At 54.6% G+C, this 26149-nt stretch overlaps 1 protein-coding gene across 3 annotated transcripts in view; it reads left to right on the top strand.

Moving 5' to 3' along the window:
* LOC137353492 (pleckstrin homology domain-containing family A member 7-like) overlaps positions 1-26149 on the top strand; it is a 101895-nt gene that overhangs the window by 59588 nt on the left and 16158 nt on the right. For all 3 annotated transcript variants that reach the window (XM_068019838.1, XM_068019837.1, XM_068019839.1), the window contains exons 11-16: positions 10383-10532; positions 12475-12573; positions 16080-16188; positions 20596-20693; positions 24709-24891; positions 25657-25815. In XM_068019838.1, the coding sequence (XP_067875939.1) occupies positions 10383-10532; positions 12475-12573; positions 16080-16188; positions 20596-20693; positions 24709-24891; positions 25657-25815 (798 nt within the window). The remainder of the gene's footprint in view (positions 1-10382; positions 10533-12474; positions 12574-16079; positions 16189-20595; positions 20694-24708; positions 24892-25656; positions 25816-26149) is intronic.

Here is a 26149-nt window from a genome sequence, read left to right as displayed (position 1 = left end):
GGGCTGGAGGAGGTTACAGAGATTGGGAGGGGAGTAGGGGCTGGAGAAGGTTACAGAGATAGGGAGGGGAGTGGGGGCTGGAGGAGGTTACAGAGATTGGGAGGGGAGTAGGAGCTGGAGGAGGTTACAGAGATAAGAAGGGGTGTAGGGTCTGGAGGAGGTTACAGAGATCGGGAGGGGCGTAGGGGCTGGAGGAGGTTACAGAGATAGGGAGGGGAGTAGGGGCTGGAGGAGGTTACAGAGATAGGGAGGGCGTAGGGGGAGGAGGTTACAGAGATTGGGAGGTGAGTAGGGGCTGGAGGAGGTTACAGAGATAGGGAGGGGTGTAGGGGCTGGAGAAGGTTACAGAGATAGGGAGGGGAGTAGGGGCTGGAGGAGGTTACAGAGATTGGGAGGGGAGTAGGGGCTGGAGAAGGTTACATAGATAGGGAGGGGAGTAGGAGCTGGAGGAGGTTACAGAGATCGGGAGGGGCGTAGGGGCTGGAGGAGGTTACAGAGATAGGGAGGGGAGTAGGGGCTGGAGGAGGTTACAGAGATAGGGAGGGCGTAGGGGGGGGAGGTTACAGAGATTGGGAGGTGAGTAGGGGCTGGAGGAGGTTACAGAGATAGGGAGGGGAGTAGGGGCTGGAGGAGGTTACAGAGATAGGGAGAGGAGTAGCGGCTGGTGGAGGTTACAGAGATAGGGAGGGATGGAGGGGCTGGAGGAGGTGACAGAGATAGGGAATGATGTAGGGCCTGGAGGAGGTTACAGAGATAGGGAGGGGAGTAGGGGCTGGAGGAGGTTACAGAGATAGGGAGGGGAGTAGGGGCTGGAGGAGGTTACAGAGATAGGGAGGGGAGTAGGGGCTGGAGGAGGTTACAGAGATAGGGAGGGGTGTAGGGGCTGGAGGAGGTTACAGAGATAGGGAGGGGAGATGGGGCTGGAGGTGGTTACAGAGATAGGGAGTGATATCGGGGCTGGAGGAGGTTACAGAGACAGGGAGGGGTGTAGGGGCTGGAGGAGGTTACAGAGATAGGGAGGGGTGTAGGGGCTGGAAGGGATTACAGAGATAGGGAGGGGAGTAGGGGCTGGAGGTGGTTACAGAGATAGGGAGTGATATCGGGGCTGGAGGAGGTTACAGAGATAGGAAGGGGAGTAGGCGCTGGAGGAGGTTACAGAGATAGGGAGGGCAGTAGGGGCTGGAGGAGGTTACAGAGATAGGGAGGGCAGTAGGGGCTGGAGGAGGTTACAGAGATAGGGAGGGGAGTAGGGGCTGGAGGAGGTTACAGAGATAGGGAGGGGAGTAGGGGCTGGAGGAGGTTACAGACATAGGGAGTGGAGTAGGGGCTGGAGGAGGTTACAGAGATAGGGAGGGGTGTAGGGGCTTGAGGTGGTTACAGAGATAGGGAGGGGAGTAGGGGCTGGAGGAGGTTACAGAGATAGGAAGGGGAGTAGGCGCTGGAGGAGGTTACAGAGATAGGGAGAGGAGTAGCGGCTGGTGGAGGTTACAGAGATAGGGAGGGATGTAGGGGCTGGAGGAGGTGACAGAGATAGGGAATGATGTAGGGTCTGGAGGAGGTTACAGAGATAGGGAGGGGAGTAGGGGCTGGAGGAGGTTACAGAGATAGGGAGGGGAGTAGGGGCTGGAGGAGGTTACAGAGATAGGGAGGGGAGTAGGGGCTGGAGGAGGTTACAGACATAGGGAGTGGAGCAGGGGCTGGAGGAGGTTACAGAGATAGGGAGGGGTGTACGGGCTGGAGGAGGTTACAGAGATAGGGAGGGGTGTAGGGGCTGGAGGAGGTTACAGCGATGGGGAGGGTGTCGGGGCTGGAGGAGATTACAGAGATAGGGAGTGGTGTAGGGGTTGGAGGAGGTTACAGAGATTGGGAGGGGTGTAGGGGCTGGAGGAGGTTACAGAGATTGGGAGGGGTGTAGAGGCTGGAGGAGGTTACAAAGATAGGGAGGGGTGTAGGGGCTGGAGGAGGTTACAGATATAGGGAGGGGAGTAGGGGCTGGAGGAGGTTACAGAGATAGGGAGGGGAGTAGGGGCTGGAGGAGGTTACAGAGATTGGGAGGGGAGTAGGGGCTGGAGAAGGTTACAGAGATAGGGAGGGGAGTAGGGGCTGGAGGAGGTTACAGAGATTGGGAGGGGAGTAGGGGCTGGAGAAGGTTACATAGATAGGGAGGGGAGTAGGAGCTGGAGGAGGTTACAGAGATAAGAAGGGGTGTAGGGTCTGGAGGAGGTTACAGAGATAGGGAGGGCGTAGGGGGAGGAGGTTACAGAGATTGGGAGGTGAGTAGGGGCTGGAGGAGGTTACAGAGATAGGGAGAGGTGTAGAGGCTGGAGGAGGTTACAAAGATAGGGAGGGGTGTAGGGACTGGAGGAGGTTACAGAGATAGGGAGGGCGTAGGGGGAGGAGGTTACAGAGATTGGGAGGTGAGTAGGGGCTGGAGGAGGTTACAGAGATAGGGAGGGGAGTAGGGGCTGGAGGAGGTTACAGAGATAGGGAGGGGAGTAGGGGCTGGAGGAGGTTACAGAGATAGGGAGGGGAGTAGGGGCTGGAGGAGGTTACAGAGATAGGAAGGGGAGTAGGCGCTGGAGGAGGTTACAGAGATAGGGAGAGGAGTAGCGGCTGGTGGAGGTTACAGAGATAGGGAGGGATGTTGGGGCTGGAGGAGGTGACAGAGATAGGGAATGATGTAGGGTCGGGAGGAGGTTACAGAGATAGGGAGGGCAGTAGGGGCTGGAGGAGGTTACAGAGATAGGGAGGGGAGTAGGGGCTGGAGGAGGTTACAGAGATAGGGAGGGGAGTAGGGGCTGGAGGAGGTTACAGACATAGGGAGTGGAGTAGGGGCTGGAGGAGGTTACAGAGATAGGGAGGGATGTAGGGGCTGGAGGAGGTGACAGAGATAGGGAATGATGTAGGGTCTGGAGGAGGTTACAGAGATAGGGAGGGGAGTAGGGGCTGGAGGAGGTTACAGAGATAGGGAGGGGAGTAGGGGCTGGAGGAGGTTACAGAGATAGGGAGGGGAGTAGGGGCTGGAGGAGGTTACAGACATAGGGAGTGGAGTAGGGGCTGGAGGAGGTTACAGAGATGGGGAGGGTGTCGGGGCTGGAGGAGATTACAGAGATAGGGAGTGGTGTAGGGGTTGGAGGAGGTTACAGAGATTGGGAGGGGTGTAGGGGCTGGAGGAGGTTACAGAGATTGGGAGGGGTGTAGAGGCTGGAGGAGGTTACAAAGATAGGGAGGGGTGTAGGGGCTGGAGGAGGTTACAGATATAGGGAGGGGAGTAGGGGCTGGAGGAGGTTACAGAGATAGGGAGGGGAGTAGGGGCTGGAGGAGGTTACAGAGATTGGGAGGGGAGTAGGGGCTGGAGAAGGTTACAGAGATAGGGAGGGGAGTAGGGGCTGGAGAAGGTTACAGAGATAGGGAGGGGAGTAGGGTCTGGAGGAGGTTACAGAGATCGGGAGGGGCGTAGGGGCTGGAGGAGGTTACAGAGATAGGGAGGGGAGTAGGGGCTGGAGGAGGTTACAGAGATAGGGAGGGCGTAGGGGGAGGAGGTTACAGAGATTGGGAGGTGAGTAGGGGCTGGAGGAGGTTACAGAGATAGGGAGGGGAGTAGGGGCTGGAGAAGGTTACAGAGATAGGGAGGGGAGTAGGAGCTGGAGGAGGTTACAGAGATAAGAAGGGGTGTAGGGTCTGGAGGAGGTTACAGAGATCGGGAGGGCATAGGGGGAGGAGGTTACAGAGATTGGGAGGTGAGTAGGGGCTGGAGGAGGTTACAGAGATAGGGAGGGGAGTAGGGGCTGGAGGAGGTTCCAGAGATAGGGAGGGGAGTAGGGGCTGGAGGAGGTTACAGAGATAGGGAGAGGAGTAGCGGCTGGTGGAGGTTACAGAGATAGGGAGGGATGTAGGGGCTGGAGGAGGTGACAGAGATAGGGAATGATGTAGGGCCTGGAGGAGGTTACAGAGATAGGGAGGGGAGTAGGGGCTGGAGAAGGTTACAGAGATAGGGAGGGGAGTAGGGGCTGGAGGAGGTTACAGAGATAGGGAGGGGAGTAGGGGCTGGAGGAGGTTACAGAGATAGGGAGTGGCGTAGGGGCTGGAGGAGGTTACAGAGATAGGGAGGGGTGTAGGGGCTGGAGGAGGTTACAGATATAGGGGAGGTGTAGGGGCTGGAGGTGGTTACAGAGATAGGGAGGGATGTAGGGGCTGGAAGGGATTACAGAGATAGGGAGGGGTGTAGGGACTGGAGGAGGTTACAGAGATAGGGAGGGGAGTAGGGGCTGGAGGAGGTTACAGAGATAGGGAGGGGAGTAGGGGCTGGAGGAGGTTACAGACATAGGGAGTGGAGCAGGGGCTGGAGGAGGTTACAGAGATAGGGAGGGGTGTACGGGCTGGAGGAGGTTACAGAGATAGGGAGGGGTGTAGGGGCTGGAGGAGGTTACAGCGATGGGGAGGGTGTCGGGGCTGGAGGAGATTACAGAGATAGGGAGTGGTGTAGGGGTTGGAGGAGGTTACAGAGATTGGGAGGGGTGTAGGGGCTGGAGGAGGTTACAGAGATTGGGAGGGGTGTAGAGGCTGGAGGAGGTTACAAAGATAGGGAGGGGTGTAGGGGCTGGAGGAGGTTACAGATATAGGGAGGGGAGTAGGGGCTGGAGGAGGTTACAGAGATAGGGAGGGGAGTAGGGGCTGGAGGAGGTTACAGAGATTGGGAGGGGAGTAGGGGCTGGAGAAGGTTACAGAGATAGGGAGGGGAGTAGGGGCTGGAGGAGGTTACAGATTGGGAGGGGAGTAGGGGCTGGAGAAGGTTACATAGATAGGGAGGGGAGTAGGAGCTGGAGGAGGTTACAGAGATAAGAAGGGGTGTAGGGTCTGGAGGAGGTTACAGAGATAGGGAGGGCGTAGGGGGAGGAGGTTACAGAGATTGGGAGGTGAGTAGGGGCTGGAGGAGGTTACAGAGATAGGGAGAGGTGTAGAGGCTGGAGGAGGTTACAAAGATAGGGAGGGGTGTAGGGACTGGAGGAGGTTACAGAGATAGGGAGGGCGTAGGGGGAGGAGGTTACAGAGATTGGGAGGTGAGTAGGGGCTGGAGGAGGTTACAGAGATAGGGAGGGGAGTAGGGGCTGGAGGAGGTTACAGAGATAGGGAGGGGAGTAGGGGCTGGAGGAGGTTACAGAGATAGGGAGGGGAGTAGGGGCTGGAGGAGGTTACAGAGATAGGAAGGGGAGTAGGCGCTGGAGGAGGTTACAGAGATAGGGAGAGGAGTAGCGGCTGGTGGAGGTTACAGAGATAGGGAGGGATGTTGGGGCTGGAGGAGGTGACAGAGATAGGGAATGATGTAGGGTCGGGAGGAGGTTACAGAGATAGGGAGGGCAGTAGGGGCTGGAGGAGGTTACAGAGATAGGGAGGGGAGTAGGGGCTGGAGGAGGTTACAGAGATAGGGAGGGGAGTAGGGGCTGGAGGAGGTTACAGACATAGGGAGTGGAGTAGGGGCTGGAGGAGGTTACAGAGATAGGGAGGGATGTAGGGGCTGGAGGAGGTGACAGAGATAGGGAATGATGTAGGGTCTGGAGGAGGTTACAGAGATAGGGAGGGGAGTAGGGGCTGGAGGAGGTTACGGAGATAGGGAGGGGAGTAGGGGCTGGAGGAGGTTACAGAGATAGGGAGGGGAGTAGGGGCTGGAGGAGGTTACAGACATAGGGAGTGGAGTAGGGGCTGGAGGAGGTTACAGAGATGGGGAGGGTGTCGGGGCTGGAGGAGATTACAGAGATAGGGAGTGGTGTAGGGGTTGGAGGAGGTTACAGAGATTGGGAGGGGTGTAGGGGCTGGAGGAGGTTACAGAGATTGGGAGGGGTGTAGAGGCTGGAGGAGGTTACAAAGATAGGGAGGGGTGTAGGGGCTGGAGGAGGTTACAGATATAGGGAGGGGAGTAGGGGCTGGAGGAGGTTACAGAGATAGGGAGGGGAGTAGGGGCTGGAGGAGGTTACAGAGATTGGGAGGGGAGTAGGGGCTGGAGAAGGTTACAGAGATAGGGAGGGGAGTAGGGGCTGGAGAAGGTTACAGAGATAGGGAGGGGAGTAGGGTCTGGAGGAGGTTACAGAGATCGGGAGGGGCGTAGGGGCTGGAGGAGGTTACAGAGATAGGGAGGGGAGTAGGGGCTGGAGGAGGTTACAGAGATAGGGAGGGCGTAGGGGGAGGAGGTTACAGAGATTGGGAGGTGAGTAGGGGCTGGAGGAGGTTACAGAGATAGGGAGGGGAGTAGGGGCTGGAGAAGGTTACAGAGATAGGGAGGGGAGTAGGAGCTGGAGGAGGTTACAGAGATAAGAAGGGGTGTAGGGTCTGGAGGAGGTTACAGAGATCGGGAGGGCATAGGGGGAGGAGGTTACAGAGATTGGGAGGTGAGTAGGGGCTGGAGGAGGTTACAGAGATAGGGAGGGGAGTAGGGGCTGGAGGAGGTTACAGAGATAGGGAGGGCGTAGGGGGAGGAGGTTACAGAGATTGGGAGGTGAGTAGGGGCTGGAGGAGGTTACAGAGATAGGGAGGGGAGTAGGGGCTGGAGAAGGTTACAGAGATAGGGAGGGGAGTAGGGGCTGGAGAAGGTTACAGAGATAGGGAGGGGAGTAGGAGCTGGAGGAGGTTACAGAGATAAGAAGGGGTGTAGGGTCTGGAGGAGGTTACAGAGATCGGGAGGGCATAGGGGGAGGAGGTTACAGAGATTGGGAGGTGAGTAGGGGCTGGAGGAGGTTACAGAGATAGGGAGGGGAGTAGGGGCTGGAGGAGGTTCCAGAGATAGGGAGGGGAGTAGGGGCTGGAGGAGGTTACAGAGATAGGGAGAGGAGTAGCGGCTGGTGGAGGTTACAGAGATAGGGAGGGATGTAGGGGCTGGAGGAGGTGACAGAGATAGGGAATGATGTAGGGCCTGGAGGAGGTTACAGAGATAGGGAGGGGAGTAGGGGCTGGAGGAGGTTACAGAGATAGGGAGGGGAGTAGGGGCTGGAGGAGGTTACAGAGATAGGGAGGGGAGTAGGGGCTGGAGGAGGTTACAGAGATAGGGAGTGGAGTAGGGGCTGGAGGAGGTTACAGAGATAGGGAGGGGTGTAGGGGCTGGAGGAGGTTACAGATATAGGGGAGGTGTAGGGGCTGGAGGTGGTTACAGAGATAGGGAGGGATGTAGGGGCTGGAAGGGATTACAGAGATAGGGAGGGGTGTAGGGACTGGAGGAGGTTACAGAGATAGGGAGGGGAGATGGGGCTGGAGGAGGTTACAGAGATAGGGAGTGATATCGGGGCTGGAGGAGGTTACAGAGACAGGGAGTGGTGTAGGGGCTGGAGGAGGTTACAGAGATAGGGAGGGGTGTAGGGGCTGGAAGGGATTACAGAGATAGGGAGGGGTGTAGGGACTGGAGGAGGTTACAGAGATAGGGAGGGCGTAGGGGGAGGAGGTTACAGAGATTGGGAGGTGAGTAGGGGCTGGAGGAGGTTACAGAGATAGGGAGGGGAGTAGGGGCTGGTGGAGGTGACAGAGATAGGGAGGGGAGTAGGGGCTGGAGGAGGTTACAGAGATAGGAAGGGGAGTAGGCGCTGGAGGAGGTTACAGAGATAGGGAGGGATGTAGGGGCTGGAGGAGGTGACAGAGATAGGGAATGATGTAGGGTCTGGAGGAGGTTACAGAGATAGGGAGTGGAGTAGGGGCTGGTGGAGGTTACAGAGATAGGGAGGGATGTAGGGGCTGGAGGAGGTGACAGAGATAGGGAATGATGTAGGGTCTGGAGGAGGTTACAGAGATAGGGAGTGGAGTAGGGGCTGGAGGAGGTTACAGAGATAGGGAGGGGAGTAGGGGCTGGAGGAGGTTACAGACATAGGGAGTGGAGTAGGGGCTGGAGGAGGTTACAGAGATAGGGAGGGGTGTAGGGGCTGGAGGTGGTTTCAGAGATAGGGAGGGGAGTAGGGGCTGGAGGAGGTTACAGAGATCGGGAGAGGAGTAGCGGCTGGTGGAGGTTACAGAGATAGGGAGGGCTGTAGGGGCTGGAGGAGGTTACAGACATAGGGAGTGGAGTAGGGGCTGGAGGAGGTTACAGAGATAGGGAGGGGTGTAGGGGCTGGAGGTGGTTACAGAGATAGGGAGGGGTGTACGGGCTGGAGGAGGTTACAGAGATAGGGAGGGGTGTAGGGGCTGGAGGAGGTTACAGAGATGGGGAGGGTGTCGGGGCTGGAGGAGATTACAGAGATAGGGAGTGGTGTAGGGGTTGGAGGAGGTTACAGAGATTGGGAGGGGTGTAGGGGCTGGAGGAGGTTACAGAGATTGGGAGGGGTGTAGAGGCTGGAGGAGGTTACAAAGATAGGGAGGGGTGTAGGGGCTGGAGGAGGTTACAGATATAGGGAGGGGAGTAGGGGCTGGAGGAGGTTACAGAGATAGGGAGGGGTGTAGGGGCTGGAGGAGGTTACAGAGATTGGGAGGGGTGTAGGGGCTGGAGGAGGTTACAGAGATAGGGAGGGGTGTAGGTGCTGGAGGAGATTACAGAGACAGGGAGGGGTAGGGGCTGGAGGAGGTTACAGAGACAGGGAGGGGTGTAGGGGCTGGAGGAGGTTACAGAGATAGGGAGGGTTGTAGGGGCTGGAGGAGGTTACAGAGATAGGGAGGGGTGTAGGTGCTGGAGGAGATTACAGAGACAGGGAGGGGTGTCGGGGCTGGAGGAGGTTACTGAGACAGGGAGGGGTAGGGGCTGGAGGAGGTTACAGAGACAGGGAGGGGTAGGGGCTGGAGGAGGTTACAGAGACAGGGAGGGGCAGGGGCTGGAGGAGGTTACAGAGACAGGGAGGGGTAGGGGCTGGAGGAGGTTACAGAGACAGGGAGGGGTAGGGGCTGGAGGAGGTTACAGAGATAGGGAGGGGTGTAGGTGCTGGAGGAGATTACAGAGACAGGGAGGGGTAGGGGCTGGAGGAGATTACAGAGACAGGGAGGGGTAGGAGCTGGAGGAGGTTACAGAGACAGGGAGGGGTCGGGGCTGGAGGAGGTTACAGAGACAGGGAGGGGTAGGGGCTGGAGGAGGTTACAGAGATAGGGAGGGGTGTAGGTGCTGGAGGAGATTACAGAGACAGGGAGGGGTAGGGGCTGGAGGAGGTTACAGAGACAGGGAGGGGTAGGGGCTGGAGGAGGTTACAGAGACAGGGAGGGGTAGGGGCTGGAGGAGGTTACAGAGATAGGGAGGGGTGTAGGTGCTGGAGGAGATTACAGAGACAGGGAGGGGTAGGGGCTGGAGGAGATTACAGATACAGGGAGGGGTAGGGGCTGGAGGAGGTTACAGAGATAGGGAGGGGTAGGGGCTGGAGGAGGTTACAGAGATAGGGAGGGGTAGGGGCTGGAGGAGGTTACAGAGATAGGGAGGGGTGTAGGGGCTGGAGGAGGTTACAGAGACAGGGAGGGGTAGGGGCTGGAGGAGGTTACAGAGATAGGGAGGGGTGTAGGTGCTGGAGGAGGTTACAGAGATAGGGAGGGGTAGGGGCTGGAGGAGATTACAGAGACAGGGAGGGGTAGGGGCTGGAGGAGGTTACAGAGACAGGGAGGGGTAGGGGCTGGAGGAGATTACAGAGACAGGGAGGGGTAGGGGCTGGAGGAGGTTACAGAGACAGGGAGGGGTAGGGGCTGGAGGAGGTTACAGAGACAGGGAGGGGTAGGGGCTGGAGGAGGTTACAGAGACAGGGAGGGGTAGGGGCTGGAGGAGGTTACAGAGACAGGGAGGGGTAGGGGCTGGAGGAGGTTACAGAGACAGGGAGGGGTAGGGGCTGGAGGAGGTTACAGAGACAGGGAGGGGTAGGGGCTGGAGGAGGTTACAGAGACAGGGAGGGGTAGGGGCTGGAGGAGGTTACAGAGACAGGGAGGGGTAGGGGCTGGAGGAGGTTACAGAGACAGGGAGGGGTAGGGGCTGGAGGAGGTTACAGAGACAGGGAGGGGTAGGGGCTGGAGGAGGTTACAGAGACAGGGAGGGGTAGGGGCTGGAGGAGGTTACAGAGACAGGGAGGGGTAGGGGCTGGAGGAGGTTACAGAGACAGGGAGGGGTAGGGGCTGGAGGAGGTTACAGAGACAGGGAGGGGTAGGGGCTGGAGGAGGTTACAGAGATAGGGAGGGGTAGGGGCTGGAGGAGGTTACAGAGACAGGGAGGGGTAGGGGCTGGAGGAGGTTACAGAGACAGGGAGGGGTAGGGGCTGGAGGAGGTTACAGAGACAGGGAGGGGTAGGGGCTGGAGGAGGTTTCAGAGACAGGGAGGGGTAGGGGCTGGAGGAGGTTTCAGAGACAGGGAGGGGTAGGGGCTGGAGGAGGTTACAGAGATAGGTATGTTTGGACACATTTAATAAACTGCTTGATAATTTTGCGGAATGTTCCTGTTGGATTTTCTCTAGGACAAACTGGAAGGTGTTTTGGAAGTGACACATTGCCAGCTGTTGGACTTTGGGGGGCAGCTGAATATCGTGGAACAGTTAACACTCCAACAGAGGATACTGCAGGAGGATCTGATTGAAATCCGAGCCAGACTCTGTGACCTCTCCACGGTAATCGCTGAGACACTGCCAGAGTTTTGGAAGGGAGAATTATGGAGATGGGAAGAGTTTCCAGGAACAACATCAAACACTTTTATTGAAAGTCTCAGCTTTGCTTCACCAATCTGACTGTCAGGTCACAGGCAGAAGGTTGGGTGTTAAAGCCCAGTCCCAGAGCTGAGGGATTAGCTGTACCTAGAGCCTTCTCCTCCAGCGAGAGATTAAGCCAAGGTTCTGTCCCCCAACTTCTCCACCCACCCCCCAACCTCTCCACCCACCCCCCAACCTCTCCACCCACCCCCCAACTTCAGGCAAATGTTTCCGAGCTCATTGTCCCGTTTATTTGTGTTGCTGATCTCTGTGATATTCCCTCTGTGATGCAGGGAGAATCATTACTTTTTCAATATCTGAGTGAATGCAGTAAGCAGCTGAGCAAAGATTCTTTCAAACTGATCAGCATGAAAGAGGGAAGAGAGGGAGTGGAACTTGATATAGTCACAATATTTACATCAATGATAACCCTTACTATATCCTCAAAATGTAAAATCAGCCACCAGTGAGAAACTCAGTCCTGAATATTCTGGGCTGGCCCAACAAACCTACATGGCTACAATTTCCCCATCAGCGATAACCCACTGAGTTGTAGCAGGAACTCAATCAAAATCATTCCAAAAGCCGAGTGCCTGGAATTGGACACGTTGCAGTGCGAACCTGCTGCTCACAGACCTGGTGTCTGGGACCAGGAGTGGAATCAGGTGCAGTTCCAGTGCACGGTTCATTGTTGGGAACTGGGTGATGGTCACCACCCTGTTGAAGAGCAGCCTCCTGAGCTCCTCCTGACCTCACACTGTGCTACCTCCTAGAGATCCTGGTCTGAGGAGAGTTCCAGCACGACACCCCTCCAGCCACTCAGAGCCCTCCCTCCCACCCTCCTCCACAGCCAGTCACCCCTTAGGTCCAGGAGACAAAGGGGATGTCAGAATAGGATTCTTCAGCCCCTCACGCTCCCAACTCTCTGCTGCTACATTCCTGTGCAGCTGACTCTACCTGGGGATTGAGGATGGGACATGGCATCCAGGGTCTCTATGTTCATTTCCCTCACTGGGAACATGGGAAACAGGTGAGTCCAGGGACAACCGTGAGAAAAATCAGCTCCCAGGAACCCCTCCTCTCTGACCTTTAGGCAACCTCCTACCCAGGCTGCCCTACTCCCTTTCGCATCCTGTGCCTCAATTTAATCGCCAAGCCTCCCTCATGACACTTTAGCAAATCCATGTATGTGACACCCACCTCATTTCCATTATCAGTGCACTAAATTTTTCAGAGTGTCTGATGGTCCTCCTGTCTCCTGACTCCTCTCCCTCCGTCCTCCCGACTCCTCTCTCCCTCCGTCCTCCCGACTCCTCTCTCCCTCCGTCCTCCCGACTCCTCTCTCCCTCCGTCCTCCCGACTCCTCTCTCCCTCCGTCCTCCCGACTCCTCTCTCCCTCCGTCCTCTCTCCCTCCGTCCTCTCTCCCTCCGTCCTCCCGACTCCTCTCTCCCTCCGTCCTCCCGACTCCTCTCTCCCTCCGTCCTCCCGACTCCTCTCTCCCTCCGTCCTCCCGACTCCTCTCTCCCTCCGTCCTCCCGACTCCTCTCTCCCTCCGTCCTCTCTCCCTCCGTCCTCCCGACTCCTCTCTCCCTCCGTCCTCCCGACTCCTCTCTCCCTCCGTCCTCCCGACTCCTCTCTCCCTCCGTCCTCCCGACTCCTCTCTCCCTCCGTCCTCCCGACTCCTCTCTCCCTCCGTCCTCCCGACTCCTCTCTCCCTCCGTCCTCCCGACTCCTCTCTCCCTCCGTCCTCCCGACTCCTCTCTCCCTCCGTCCTCCCGACTCCTCTCTCCCTCCGTCCTCCCGACTCCTGACTCCTCCCTCTTTTACACTAGAGATGCTGAACCTTTTTTCTGTTCTGAGCAGGAAATAGAAGAAGCTTGGAATGAATATGAATTCCTGGAGAATGAGCTACAGAGACTCAGAGCCACTCGAGAGTTACTCAGCAGATGTGCCTCTCCGCAGGTACTTTCCATGTTTTGCTTATTTCACTTGAGCTGAGCCTGGTCTAAACATCCCATAATTGTCTAAACATCCCATACGGCCTTCCTGCACCTTCAATCGAAAACATTCACCAGGAATTTCAGGAGTTGACAGGTACACAGCTCATCTGTATACTCATATCCAGCCAGGAATCGTTCACAGATTCTTCTCAAACATCAGGTGTGTGAATGGAAAGGCAGCAGAGTAGGTCAAACAGACTTACACTCACCCCTCACACTCACTCACCCCTCACACTCACACTCACCCCTCACACTCACACTCACCCCTCACACTCACACTCACCCCTCACTCTCACACTCACCCCTCACTCTCACCCCTCACACTCACACTCACCTGTCACACTCACCCCTCACACCTCACACTCACCCCTCACCTGTCACACTCACTCACCCCTCACACTCACTCACCCCTCACACACCCCTCACACTCTCACTCACCCCTCACACTCTCACTCACCCCTCACACTCTCACTCACCCCTCACACTCTCACTCACCTGTCACACTCACCCCTCACACTCACCTGTCACACTCACCCCTCACACTCACCTGTCCCCCTCACACTCACCCCTCACACTCACTCACCCCTCACACTCACTCACCCCTCACACTCACTCACCCCTCACACTCACCCCTCACACTCTCACACACCCCTCACTCTCACACTCACCCCTCACTCTCACACTCACCTGTCACACTCACCCCTCACACTCACCTGCACACTCACCCCTCACACTCACTCACCCCTCTCACTCACCCCTCACCTGTCACACTCACCCCTCACACTCACTCACCCCTCACACTCACTCACCCCTCACACTCACTCACCCCTCACACTCACCCACCCCTCACACTCACCCACCCCTCACACTCACCCACCCCTCACACTCACCCACCCCTCACACTCACCCACCCCTCACACTCACCCACCCCTCACACTCACCCACCCCTCACACTCACCCACCCCTCACACTCACTCACCTGTCACCCTCACCCCTCACACACCTGTCACACTCACCCCTCACACTCACTCCTCACACTCACTCACACTCAATCACACTCACCCCTCACACTCACCCGTCACACTCACCCCTCACACACACCCCTCACACACACCCCTCACACACACCCCTCACACACACCCCTCACTCATCTGTCACACACACCCCTCACACACACCCCTCACACTCACCCCTCACACTCACCTCTCACACTCACCCCTCATACTCACCCCTCACACTCACCCCTCACACTCACCCCTCACACTCAATCACACTCACCCCTCACACTCCTCACCCCTCACACTCACTCACCTGTCACCCTCACCCCTCACACTCACCCCTCACATTCACACTCACCTGTCACACTCACCCCTCACACTCACTCACACTCACCCCTCACACCCACACATTCACCCCTCACACTCACTCACCCCTCACACCCACACATTCACCCCTCACACTCACTCACCCCTCACACCCACACATTCACCCCTCACACTCACTCACCCCTCACACCCACACATTCACCCCTCACACTCACTCACCCCTCACACCCACACATTCACCCCTCACACTCACTCACCCCTCACACCCACACATTCACCCCTCACACTCACTCACCCCTCACACCCACACATTCACCCCTCACACTCACTCACCCCTCACAGTCACTCACCTGTCACACTCACCCCTCACACTCACCCCTCACACTCACCCCTCACACTCACCCCTCACCCCTCACCCCTCACCCCTCACCCCTCACCCCTCACACTCACCCCTCACACTCACCCCTCACACTCACCCCTCACACTCACCCCTCACACTCACCCCTCACACTCACCCCTCACACTCACCCCTCACACTCACCCCTCACACTCACCCCTCACACTCACCCCTCACACTCACTCACCCCTCACACTCACTCACCCCTCACACTCACTCACCCCTCACACTCACTCACCCCTCACACTCACTCACCCCTCACACTCACCCCATACCCCATACCTCACCCCTCACCTCACCCCTCACCTCACCCCTCACCTCACCCCTCACCTCACCCCTCACCTCACCCCTCACCTCACCCCTCACCTCACCCCTCACCTCACCCCTCACACTCACTCACACTCACCCCTCACTCATCTGTCACCTCACCCCTCACACTCACCCCTCACACTCACCCCTCACACTCACCCCTCACACTCACCCCTCACACTCACTCACCCCTCACACTCACCCCTCACACTCACTCACCCCTCACACTCACTCACCCCTCACACTCACTCACCCCTCACACTCACTCTCACCCCTCACACTCACTCTCACCCCTCACACTCACTCTCACCCCTCACACTCACTCTCACCCCTCACACTCACTCTCACCCCTCACTCTCACTCACACTCTCACATTCACCCCTCACACTCACACATTCACCCCTCACACTCACACATTCACCCCTCACACTCACTCACCTGTCACCCTCACCCCTCACACTCACTCAACACTCACTCACCTGTCACCCTCACCCCTCACACTCACTCACCCCTCACACTCACTCACCCCTCACACTCACCTGTCACATTCACCCCTCACACTCACTCACCCCTCACACTCACTCACCCCTCACACTCACTCACCCCTCACACTCACTCACCCCTCACACTCACTCACCCCTCACACTCACCCCTCACCCTCACCCCTCACACTCACCCCTCACACTCACTCACCCCTCACACTCACCCCTCACACTCACTCACCTGTCACCCTCGCCCCTCACACTCACCCCTCACACTCACCCCTCACACTCACCCCTCACACTCACCCCTCACCCCTCACACTCACACCTCACACTCACCCCTCACACTCACTCACACTCACCCCTCACACTCATCTGTCACCCCTCATACTCACCCCTCACACTCACCTGTCACACTCACCCCTCACCCACACTCACCTGTCACCCTCACCCCTCACACTCACTCACCTGTCACCCTCACCCCTCACACTCACCCACCACACACACTCAGTCTTCACTCACCCCTCACACCTCTCACCCACACTCACCCCTCACCCACATTCTCTACACCCTCACAATCACTCGCTACAACCCTCGCACTCACTCGCTACACACACTTCACACTCATCCCCTCACACTACACATACATGTGATTGGTAGACTTGAATGGATCCATGTGATTGGTCAATTGGAATGGGTCCGTGTGATTGGTCGATTGGAATGGATCCATGTGATTAGTCAATTAGATTGGGTCTGTGTGATTGGTCAATTGGAATGGGTCCATGTGATTGGTCGATTGGAATGGGTCCGTGTGATTGGAGAGATATTAATGGGAGGCCACGTATCATCTAAGAACTGTTTAACATTGCATGTTGTGACTGATTATTTGGGGTGATCTTGACTGGCACAGCAACTAAACCCCATTTCCAATATGTGTGTTGCTTTAACCAATCAGGAGCGAGGAGAGGCACAGCGGGATCTGTGGATGATCGAGGATGTGATGTTCGGCCTCAGCAACAACAAGAAGAGCTTTCAGGTAGCAATAGGATCAACTCGACACCCAGGTAAGAAGCAGTTTCAGCAGTAACAGTCCCGAATACAGACTGACCAGAAGTTGACCACCCAGACCCAGACTGACCAGAAACTGACCACCCAAACCCAGACTGACCAGAAACTGACCACCATAGAGTCATAGAGTTCTGCAGCACAGAACCAGGCCCTTCGGCCCATCGTGTCAGTGCCAGCCATCAAGCACCTATCTATTCTAATCCCATTTTCCAGCACTTGCCGTAGCCTTGTATGCTATGGAGTTTCAAGTGCTCATCTAAATCCTTCTTAAATGTTGTGAGGGTTCCTGCCCCTTCAGGCAGTACGTTCCAGATTCCAACCACTCTCTGAGTGAAAACATTCCTCCTCAAATTCCCTCTAAACCTCCTGCTCCTTACCTTAAATCTATGCCCTCTGGTTATTGACACCTTTGCTGAGGGAAAAAAGTTTCTTCCCATCTAACCTATCTATGCCCCTCAATTTTGTATACCTCAATCAAATCCCCCCTCAGCCTTCTCTGCTCTAAGGAAAACAGCCCTCGCCTTTTCAGTCTCTCTTCATAGCTGAAATGCTCCAGCCCAGGCAACATCCTGGTGACTCTCCTCTGCACCCTCTCCAGTGCAATCACATCATTCCTATAGTGTGGTGACCAGAACTGTACACAGTACTCCAGCTGTGGCCTAACTAGCGCTTTATACAGCTCCATCATAACCTCCCTGCTCCTATATTCTGTGCCTCGGCTGATAAAGGCAAGTATCCCATATGCCTTCCTAACCACCTTATCTACCTGTGCTGCTGCCTTCAGTGATCTATGGACAAGTACACTAAGGTCCCTCTGACCCTCTGTACTTCCTAGGGTCCTACCATCCATTGTATATTCCATTGCCTTGTTCGTCCTCCCAAAATGCATCACCTCACACTTCTCAGGATTAAATTCTATTTGCCACAGCTCCGCCCATCTTACCAGCCCATCTATATCGTCCTGTAATCTAAGGCTTTCCTCCTCACTACTTACGACATCACCAATTTTGTGTCATCTGCGAACTTACTGATTATACCTCCTATATTCACATTTAAATCATTAATGTACACTACAAACAGCAAGGGTCCCAGTACCAATCCCTGCAGTACACCACTGGTCAACAGGCTTCCACTCGCAAAAACAACCCTCGACCATCACCCTCTGCCTCCTGCCACTAAGCCAATTTTGGATTCAATTTGCCAAATTGCCCTGGATCCCATGGGCTCTTACCTTCTTAACCAATCTTCCATGCGGGACCTTATCAAAAGCCTTACTGAAGTCCATGTAGACTACATCAACTACTTTACCCTCATCTACACATCTCGTCACCTCCTCGAAAAATTCAATCAAGTGTGTTAGACATGATCTCTTCCTGACAAAGCCATGCTGACTATCCTTGGTTAATCCCTGCCTCTCCAAGTGGAGATTAATCCTGTCCCTCAGAATTTTTTCCAATAGTTTTCCTACCACTGATGTTAGACTCACCAGCCTGTAATTACCTGGTTTATCCCTGCTACCCTTAGAACAAAGAACAAAGAAAATTTACAGCACAGGAACAGGCCCTTCGGCCCTCCAAGCCTGCGCCGGTCCAGATCCTCTATCTAAACATGTCGCCTATTTTCTAAGGGTCTGTATCTCTTTACTTCCTGCCCATTCATGTATCTGTCTAGATACATCTTAAAAGACGCTATCGTGCCCGCGTCTACCACCTCCACTGGCAATGCGTTCTAGGCACCCACCACCCTCTGCATAAAGAATTTTCCACGCATATCCCCCCTAAACTTTTCCCCTCTCACTTTGAACTCGTGACCCCTAGTAATTGAATCCCCCACTCTGGGGAAAAAGCTTCTTGCTATCCACCCTGTCTATACCTCTCATGATTTTGTACACCTCAATCAGGTCCCCCCTCAACCTCCATCTTTCTAATGAAAATAATCCTAATCTGCTCAACCTCTCTTCATAGCTAGCGCCCTCCATACCAGGCAACATCCTGGTGAACCTCCTCTGCACCCTCTCCAAAGCATCTACATCCTTTTGGTAATGTGGCGACCAGAACTGCACGCAGTATTCCAAATGTGGCCGAACCAATGTCTTATACAACTGTAACATGACCTGCCAACTCTTGTACTCAATACCCCGTCCGATGAAGGAAAGCATGCCGTTTGCCTTCTTGACCACTCTATTGACCTGCGTTGCCACCTTCAGGGAACAATGGACCTGAACACCCAAGTCTCTCTGTACATCAATTTTCCCCAGGACTTTTCCATTTACTGTATAATTCACTCTTGAATTGGATCTTCCAAAATGCATCACCTCGCATTTGCCCTGATTGAACTCCATCTGCCATTTTTCTGCCCAACTCTCCAATCTATCTATATTCTGCTGTATTCTCTGACAGTCCCCTTCACTATCTGCTGCTCCACCAATCTTAGTGTCGTCTGCAAACTTGCTAATCAGTCCACCTATACTTTCCTCCAAATCATTTATGTATATCACAAACAACAGTGGTCCCAGCACGGATCCCTGTGGAACACCACTGGTCACACGTCTCCATTTTGAGAAACTCCCTTCCACTGCTACTCTCTGTCTCCTGTTGCCCAGCCAGTTCTTTATCCATCTAGCTAGTACACCCTGGACCCCATGCGACTTCACTTTCTCCATCAGCCTACCATGGGGAACCTTATCAAACGCCTTACTGAAGTCCATGTATATGACATCTACAGCCCTTCCCTCATCAATCAACTTTGTCACTTCCTGAAAGAATTCTATTAAGTTGGTAAGACATGACCTTCCCTGCACAAAACCATGTTGCCTATCACTGATAAGCCCATTTTCTTCCAAATGGGAATAGATCCTATCCCTCAGTATCTTCTCCAGCAGCTTCCCTACCACTGACGTCAGGCTCACCGGTCGATAATTACCTGGATTTTCCCTGCTACCCTTCTTAAACAAGGGGACAACATTAGCAATTCTCCAGTCCTCCGGGACCTCACCCGTGTTTAAGGATGCTGCAAAGATATCTGTTAAGGCCCCAGCTATTTCCTCTCTCGCTTCCCACAGTAACCTGGGATAGATCCCATCCGGACCTGGGGACTTGTCCACCTTAATGCCTTTTAGAATACCCAACACTTCCTCCCTCCTTATGCCGACTTGACCTAGAGTAATCAAACATCTGTCCCTAACCTCAACATCCTTCATGTCCCTCTCCTCGGTGAATACCGATGCAAAGTACTCGTTTAGAATCTCACCCATTTTCTCTGACTCCACGCATAACTTTCCTCCTTTGTCCTTGAGTGGGCCAATCCTTTCTCTAGTTACCCTCTTGCTCATTATATATGAATAAAAGGCTTTGGGATTTTCCTTAACCCTGTTTGCTAAAGATATTTCATGACCCCTTTTAGCCCTCTTAATTCCTCGTTTCAGATTGGTCCTACATTCCCGATATTCTTTCAAATTCTTGAATAATGGTACCACATTCGCTGTCCTCCAGTCATCTGGCATCTCTCCTGTGGCCAGAGACCCAGACTGACCAGAAACTGACCACCCAGAAACTAACCAACCAGACTCAGACTGAACTGGATACTGACCATTTGAAAAGTGACCTTCCGGACATTGACTATCCCTGACTCTGACCGTCACTGCTAGAGACTCTCCATGAAATAAACACAAATACAGTTCTGTGGGCCACTGACTCTCACTGGGATATAGGTTCCACACACACTAACTTTCACTGGGCTATGAGTCCCACACACACTGACTCTCACTGGGGAATGGGTTCCACACACACTGACTCTCACTGGGGAATGGGTTCCACACACACTGACTCTCACTGGGGAATGGGTTCCACACACACTGACTCTCACTGGGGAATGGGTTCCACACACACTGACTCTCACTGGGGAATGGGTTCCACACACACTGACTCTCACTGGGGAATGGGTTCCACACACACTGACTCTCACTGGGGAATGGGTTCCACACACACTGACTCTCACTGGGGTATGCGTTCCACAAACTGACTCTCACTGGGGTACAGGTTCCACACACACCGGTTCTATAGATTGAAACCAGGTAATACTCCTGTCATTCTGAATCCATGTACAACGCCATCAGTATCCTATAGCATCCATATCTCATGGTGTTCATATACTGGCAGAGCACGTACCCCTAATACTCCTACTGCATGGTATCCATGATATGAATATTCCATAGTATCCAGATCCTATAGTCCTCCTTAGTGCCTGACAGTCCCCATGGCCCAGGTTATCTATTCCCCTCATGTGTTATGTTGAATGTTGTGGAAGCAATGTTTTGTGCGTATCCTGTTTTAGACTACATATTTTGTGTTTTTCTCCCCCCACCCTTATCCCCCCTAATTCATTTACAACCTCCCCTGTACTAGAACATCACTCTGTGCTACAGAGAGACTCCCTGAAAACTCCTTTTGGGTCATCACCACTTCCATCTCCAACCTCAAGGCAGTCCCTGCCCCACAGTCAGGTGAGTGAAACCACAGAGCTGGACGGGACAGGATCAGCATTCCAAATTTCTCGTCCATCGATTGCTGAATACTGGGAATGGCAACGGGATTCATTGTTTTAATAAGAGCAAAATACTGCAGATGCTGGAAATCTGAAATAAAAACAAAAGTGCTGGAAAATACTCAGCAGGTCTGGCAGAATCTGTGGAGAGAGAAACAGTTAACGTTTCAGGTCTGTGACGTTTCATCAGAACTGAACTGTTTCTCTCTCCACAGATTCTGCCAGACACGCTGAGTATTTTCCAGCACTTTTGTTTTTATTTGGGATTCATTGCTTTATCTGATAAAGGGGGTGAGATTGAAGGATATGAGCAGAATCAGGTCAGAGGCTAGGAATCCTGAGGTGAGTAACTCACCTCCTGACTCCCCAAAGCCTGTCCACAATCTACAAGGCACAAGTCAGGAGTGTGATGGAATACTCTCCACTTGCCTGGATGGGTGCAGCTCCAACAACACTCAAGAAGCTCAACACCATCCAGGACAAAGCAGCCCGCTTGATTGGCACCCCATCTACAAACATTCACTCCCTCCAACACCGACGCACAGTGGCAGCAGTGTGTATTATCTGCAAGATGCACTGCAGCAATGCACCAAGGCTCCTTAGACAGCACCTTCCAAACCCACGACCTCTACCAACTAGAAGGACAAGGGCAGCAAATGCATGGGAACACCACCACCTGCAAGTTCCCCCAAGTCACACACCATCCTGACTTGGAACTATATCACCGTTCCTTCACTGTCACTGGATCAAAATCCTGGAACTCCCTTCCTGCCAGCACTGTGGGTGTATCTACCCCACATGGACTGCAGCAGTTCAAGAAGGCAGTTCACCACCACCTTCTCAAGGGCAATTAGGGAGGGGCAATAAATGCTGGCCTGGCCAGTGACGTCCACATCCCATTAACGAGTTAAAAATTGAGGAGAAAGTGTATAGGTACAATGGAGGCTGTTGGGGAGAAGAAAGGCAGGTGGGGATGAGAAATATGAGGAGAAGGTGGGTAGCTGGGTTAAGGGTTAAGGGAGGAGGATGGGTGGGTAGTTGAGGGATAAGGGAGGAGGGTGGGTAGGTGGGATTGAGGGATAAGGGAGGAGGGCGGGTAGGTAGTTGAGGGATAAGGGAGGAGGGTGGGTAGGTGGGATTGAGGGATAAGGGAGGAGGGCGGGTAGGTAGTTGAGGGATAAGGGAGGAGGGTGGGTAGGTAGTTGAGGGATAAGGGAGGAGGGTGGGTAGGTGGGATTGAGGGATAAGGGAGGAGGGTGGGTAGGTAGTTGAGAGGTAAGGGAGGAGGGTGGGTAGGTAGTTGAGGGATAAGGGTGGAGGGTGGGAAGGTGGGATTGAGGGATAAGGGAGGAGGGTGGGTAGGTAGTTGAGGGATAAGGGAGGAGGGTGGGTAGGTGGGATTGAGGGATATGGGGGAAGGTGGATAGGTGGGATTGAGGGATATGGGGTAAGGTGGGTAGGTGGGATTGAGGGATATGGGGGAAGGTGGGTAGGTGGGATTGAGGGTTATGGGGAGAAGGTGGGTAGGTGGGATTGAGGGTTATGGGGAGAGGGTGGCTAGGTGGGATTGAGGTTTATGGGGAGAGGGTGGCTAGGTGGGATTGAGGTTTATGGGGGAAGGTGGGTAGGTGGGATTGAGGGATATGGGGAGAAGGTGGGTAGGTGGGATTGAGGGTTATGGGGAGAGGGTGGTTAGGTGGGATTGAGGGATATGGGGGGAAGGTGGGTAGGTGGTATTGAGGGATATGGAGAGAGGGTGGATAGGTGGGATTGAGGGGTATGGGGAGAAGGTGGGTAGGTGGGATTGAGGGGTATGGGGAGAAGGTGGGTAGGTGGGATTGAGGGTTATGGGGGAAGGTGGGTAGGTGGGATTGAGGGGTATGGGGAGAAGGTGGGTAGGTGGGATTGAGGGTTATGGGGGAAGGTGGGTAGGTGGGATTGAGGGGTATGGGGAGAAGGTGGGTAGGTGGGATTGAGGGATATGGGGAGAAGGTGGCTAGGTGGGATTGAGGTTTATGGGGGAAGGTGGGTAGGTGGGATTGAGGGATATGGGGAGAAGGTGGGTAGGTGGGATTGAGGGTTATGGGGAGAGGGTGGATAGGTGGGATTGAGGGGTATGGGGAGAAGGTGGGTAGGTGGGATTGAGGGGTATGGGGAGAAGGTGGGTAGGTGGGATTGAGGGTTATGGGGGAAGGTGGGTAGGTGGGATTGAGGGGTATGGGGAGAAGGTGGGTAGGTGGGATTGAGGGTTATGGGGGAAGGTGGGTAGGTGGGATTGAGGGGTATGGGGAGAAGGTGGGTAGGTGGGATTGAGGGTTATGGGGGAAGGTGGGTAGGTGGGATTGAGGTTTATGGGGGAAGGTGGGATTGAGGGTTATGGGGGGAAGGTGGGTAGGTGGGATTGAGGGTTATGGGGGGAAGGTGGGTAGGTGGGATTGAGGGGTATGGGGAGAAGGTGGGTAGGTGGGATTGAGGGATATGGGGAGAAGGTGGGTAGGTGGGATTGAGGTTTATGGGGGAAGGTGGGTAGGTGGGATTGAGGGATATGGGGAGAAGGTGGGTAGGTGGGATTGAGGGTTATGGGGAGAGGGTGGATAGGTGGGATTGAGGGGTATGGGGAGAAGGTGGGTAGGTGGGATTGAGGGGTATGGGGAGAAGGTGGGTAGGTGGGATTGAGGGTTATGGGGGAAGGTGGGTAGGTGGGATTGAGGGGTATGGGGAGAAGGTGGGTAGGTGGGATTGAGGGTTATGGGGGAAGGTGGGTAGGTGGGATTGAGGTTTATGGGGGAAGGTGGGTAGGTGGGATTGAGGGTTATGGGGGGAAGGTGGGTAGGTGGGATTGAGGTTTATGGGGGAAGGTGGGTAGGTGGGATTGAGGGTTATGGGGGGAAGGTGGGTAGGTGGGATTGAGGGTTATGGGGGGAAGGTGGGTAGGTGGGATTGAGGGTTATGGGGGGAAGGTGGGTAGGTGGGATTGAGGGGTATGGGGAGAAGGTGGGTAGGTGGGATTGAGGGTTATGGGGGAAGGTGGGTAGGTGGGATTGAGGGGTATGGGGAGAAGGTGGGTAGGTGGGATTGAGGGTTATGGGGAGAGGGTGGATAGGTGGGATTGAGGGGTATGGGGAGAAGGTGGGTAGGTGGGATTGAGGGGTATGGGGAGAAGGTGGGTAGGTGGGATTGGGGGTAGGTGGGATTGGTGGTTGTGGTGGGGAAGGTGGGTAGGTGGGATTGAGGGTTTGGGGGAAGGTGGGTAGGTGGGATTGAGGGTATGGGGAGAGGTGGGTAGGTGGGATTGGGGTTAGGGGGAGGTGGGTGTGGGATTGAGGTTTATGGGGGAAGGTGGGTAGGTGGGATTGAGGGTTATGGGGGGGGTGGTAGGTGGGTGAGGGGTATGGGGGGAAGGTGGGTAGGTGGGATGTGGGGTATGGGGAGTAGGTGGGGTGGAGGGTTTGGGGGAAGGTGGTAGGTGGGGATTGAGGGTTATGGGGGAAGGTGGGTAGGTGGGTTGGTGGGGAGGTGGGTGTTGGGTTGGTGGGGGTTGGGTTGGGGTTATGGGGGTGTGGGTGTGTGGGGGTGGGTGGGTTGGGGGGTTGGTGGGTTGGGGGTGGGGTGGTTGGGGTTTGGGGGAGGTGGGTGGTGGGTGGGGTTTTGGGGTGGAAGGTGGGTAGGTGGGGTTGGGGGTTTGGGGGGTGGTGGGTAGGTGGGATTGGGTTGGTGGTAGTGGGTTGGGTGGGTTGGGGGGTTGGGGGGTGGGGGTTGGTGGGTTGGAGGTTTATGGGGGAAGGTGGGTAGGTGGGATTGAGGGTTATGGGGGGAAGGTGGGTAGGTGGGATTGAGGGTTATGGGGGGAAGGTGGGTAGGTGGGATTGAGGGTTATGGGGGGAAGGTGGGTAGGTGGGATTGAGGGATATGGGGGAAGGTGGTTTTTTTTGGCCTAATTCCATTCTTTGTTGTTTGTGTGCTTTATCCTGAAGACTGTGGACAATGTCCCTCTTCGGCCACCACTCCCTGACATGGTGCATCGTGATCAGCACAGCATATCCAAACACTCCGAGACTGAAACAGCATCTCCTACAGTCCAGTCTGAACAGAAACACCCACAGGGACAGAGGAATGATGGCCTCCAGAGTGATCTAGTGACAAACGGAATTTACAAGGTATCCCACTCCCCATATCACAATACCACCTACCCACCCTCTCTCCATATCCCTCAATCCCACCTACCCACCTTCTCTCCACATCCCTCAATCCCACCGACCCACCCTCTCTCCAGATCCCTCAATCCCACCGACCCACCCTCTCTCCATATCCCTCAATCCCACCTACCCACCTTCTCTCCACGTCCCTCAATCCCACCTACCCACCTTCTCTCCACGTCCCTCAATCCCACCTACCCACCCTCTCTCCAGATCCCTCAATCCCACCTACCCACCCTCTCTCCATATCCCTCAATCCCACCTACCCACCTTCTCTCCATATTGAATTCCCTTTTGAAAGTTACTATTGAATCTGCTTCCACTGCCCTTTCAGGCAGCGCATTCCAGATCACAACAACTCACTGCGTAAAGAAAATATTTAATCTCCCCTCTGTTTTTTGTTGCCAATTTTCTTAAATCTGTGTCCTCTGGTTACTGACCCCCGCTCCCCCCCCACCATCCTGCCACTGGAAACATTATCTTTCTATCTACACCTTCCTGATTTTGAACACATTCTGTGCTGGTAGAGTAACTCCAGCATTTTCAGTCTCTCCACTGGAATAATTTTCATTGATACCTTTTTCAAATAAAAGTGGGGAATTAACAAACTTTTCTTGTCACAAACTCCACAGTGGAATAACAAAGTGAAAGGTCTGATAACCATTAAAAGGGAGGGTGAAGTGTGAGATGTGGTAACTCTGTATTGTTCTGTCTTTGTATCTCCAGGGGAAACATACACTGACTGTTGGGGGCATAAAGGCGAAAGGAAAGATGAGTGCAGAGGAGCAGATGGAACGAATGAAGCGACACCAGAAAGCACAGCTCCAGGAGAGGCCCAGAGCAGGCTGTCTGTCCCAAAGAAGTGTGGCAGTGTCACCAATAATGGTGAGTATGACCTGGGTTAACACTGTCACTACTCAGGTGATTGCAGTCTTTGTGTCTGCACTCTGTGTTGACACTATCAAATTCTATCTGACTGAGGTGAAAACCTCTTATAGTATATTTGAGGAACCAAAACAATCTTGACTAGTTAGCGAGAAAGCAAAGAAATAAACTGCAGCTTTCTTGGGTTCCTCATGCTCCCAGTGCTGATACTTGTACACATTTATTATATTGTTCAATCTTTGAGCTAATATCCATTATAAGCATCAGCTTAATTCACCTTGCTACGTCTAGATTTTATAACTATAGATAGTGCAGGATGGTCAATATTTTGTCC

This window comes from Heterodontus francisci, chromosome 41 (genome assembly GCF_036365525.1).
Source record: "Heterodontus francisci isolate sHetFra1 chromosome 41, sHetFra1.hap1, whole genome shotgun sequence".
NCBI lineage: Eukaryota > Metazoa > Chordata > Chondrichthyes > Heterodontiformes > Heterodontidae > Heterodontus > Heterodontus francisci.
The sequence above is the reverse complement of the archived record's forward strand: the minus strand, read 5'-3'. Positions and strand labels throughout refer to the sequence as shown.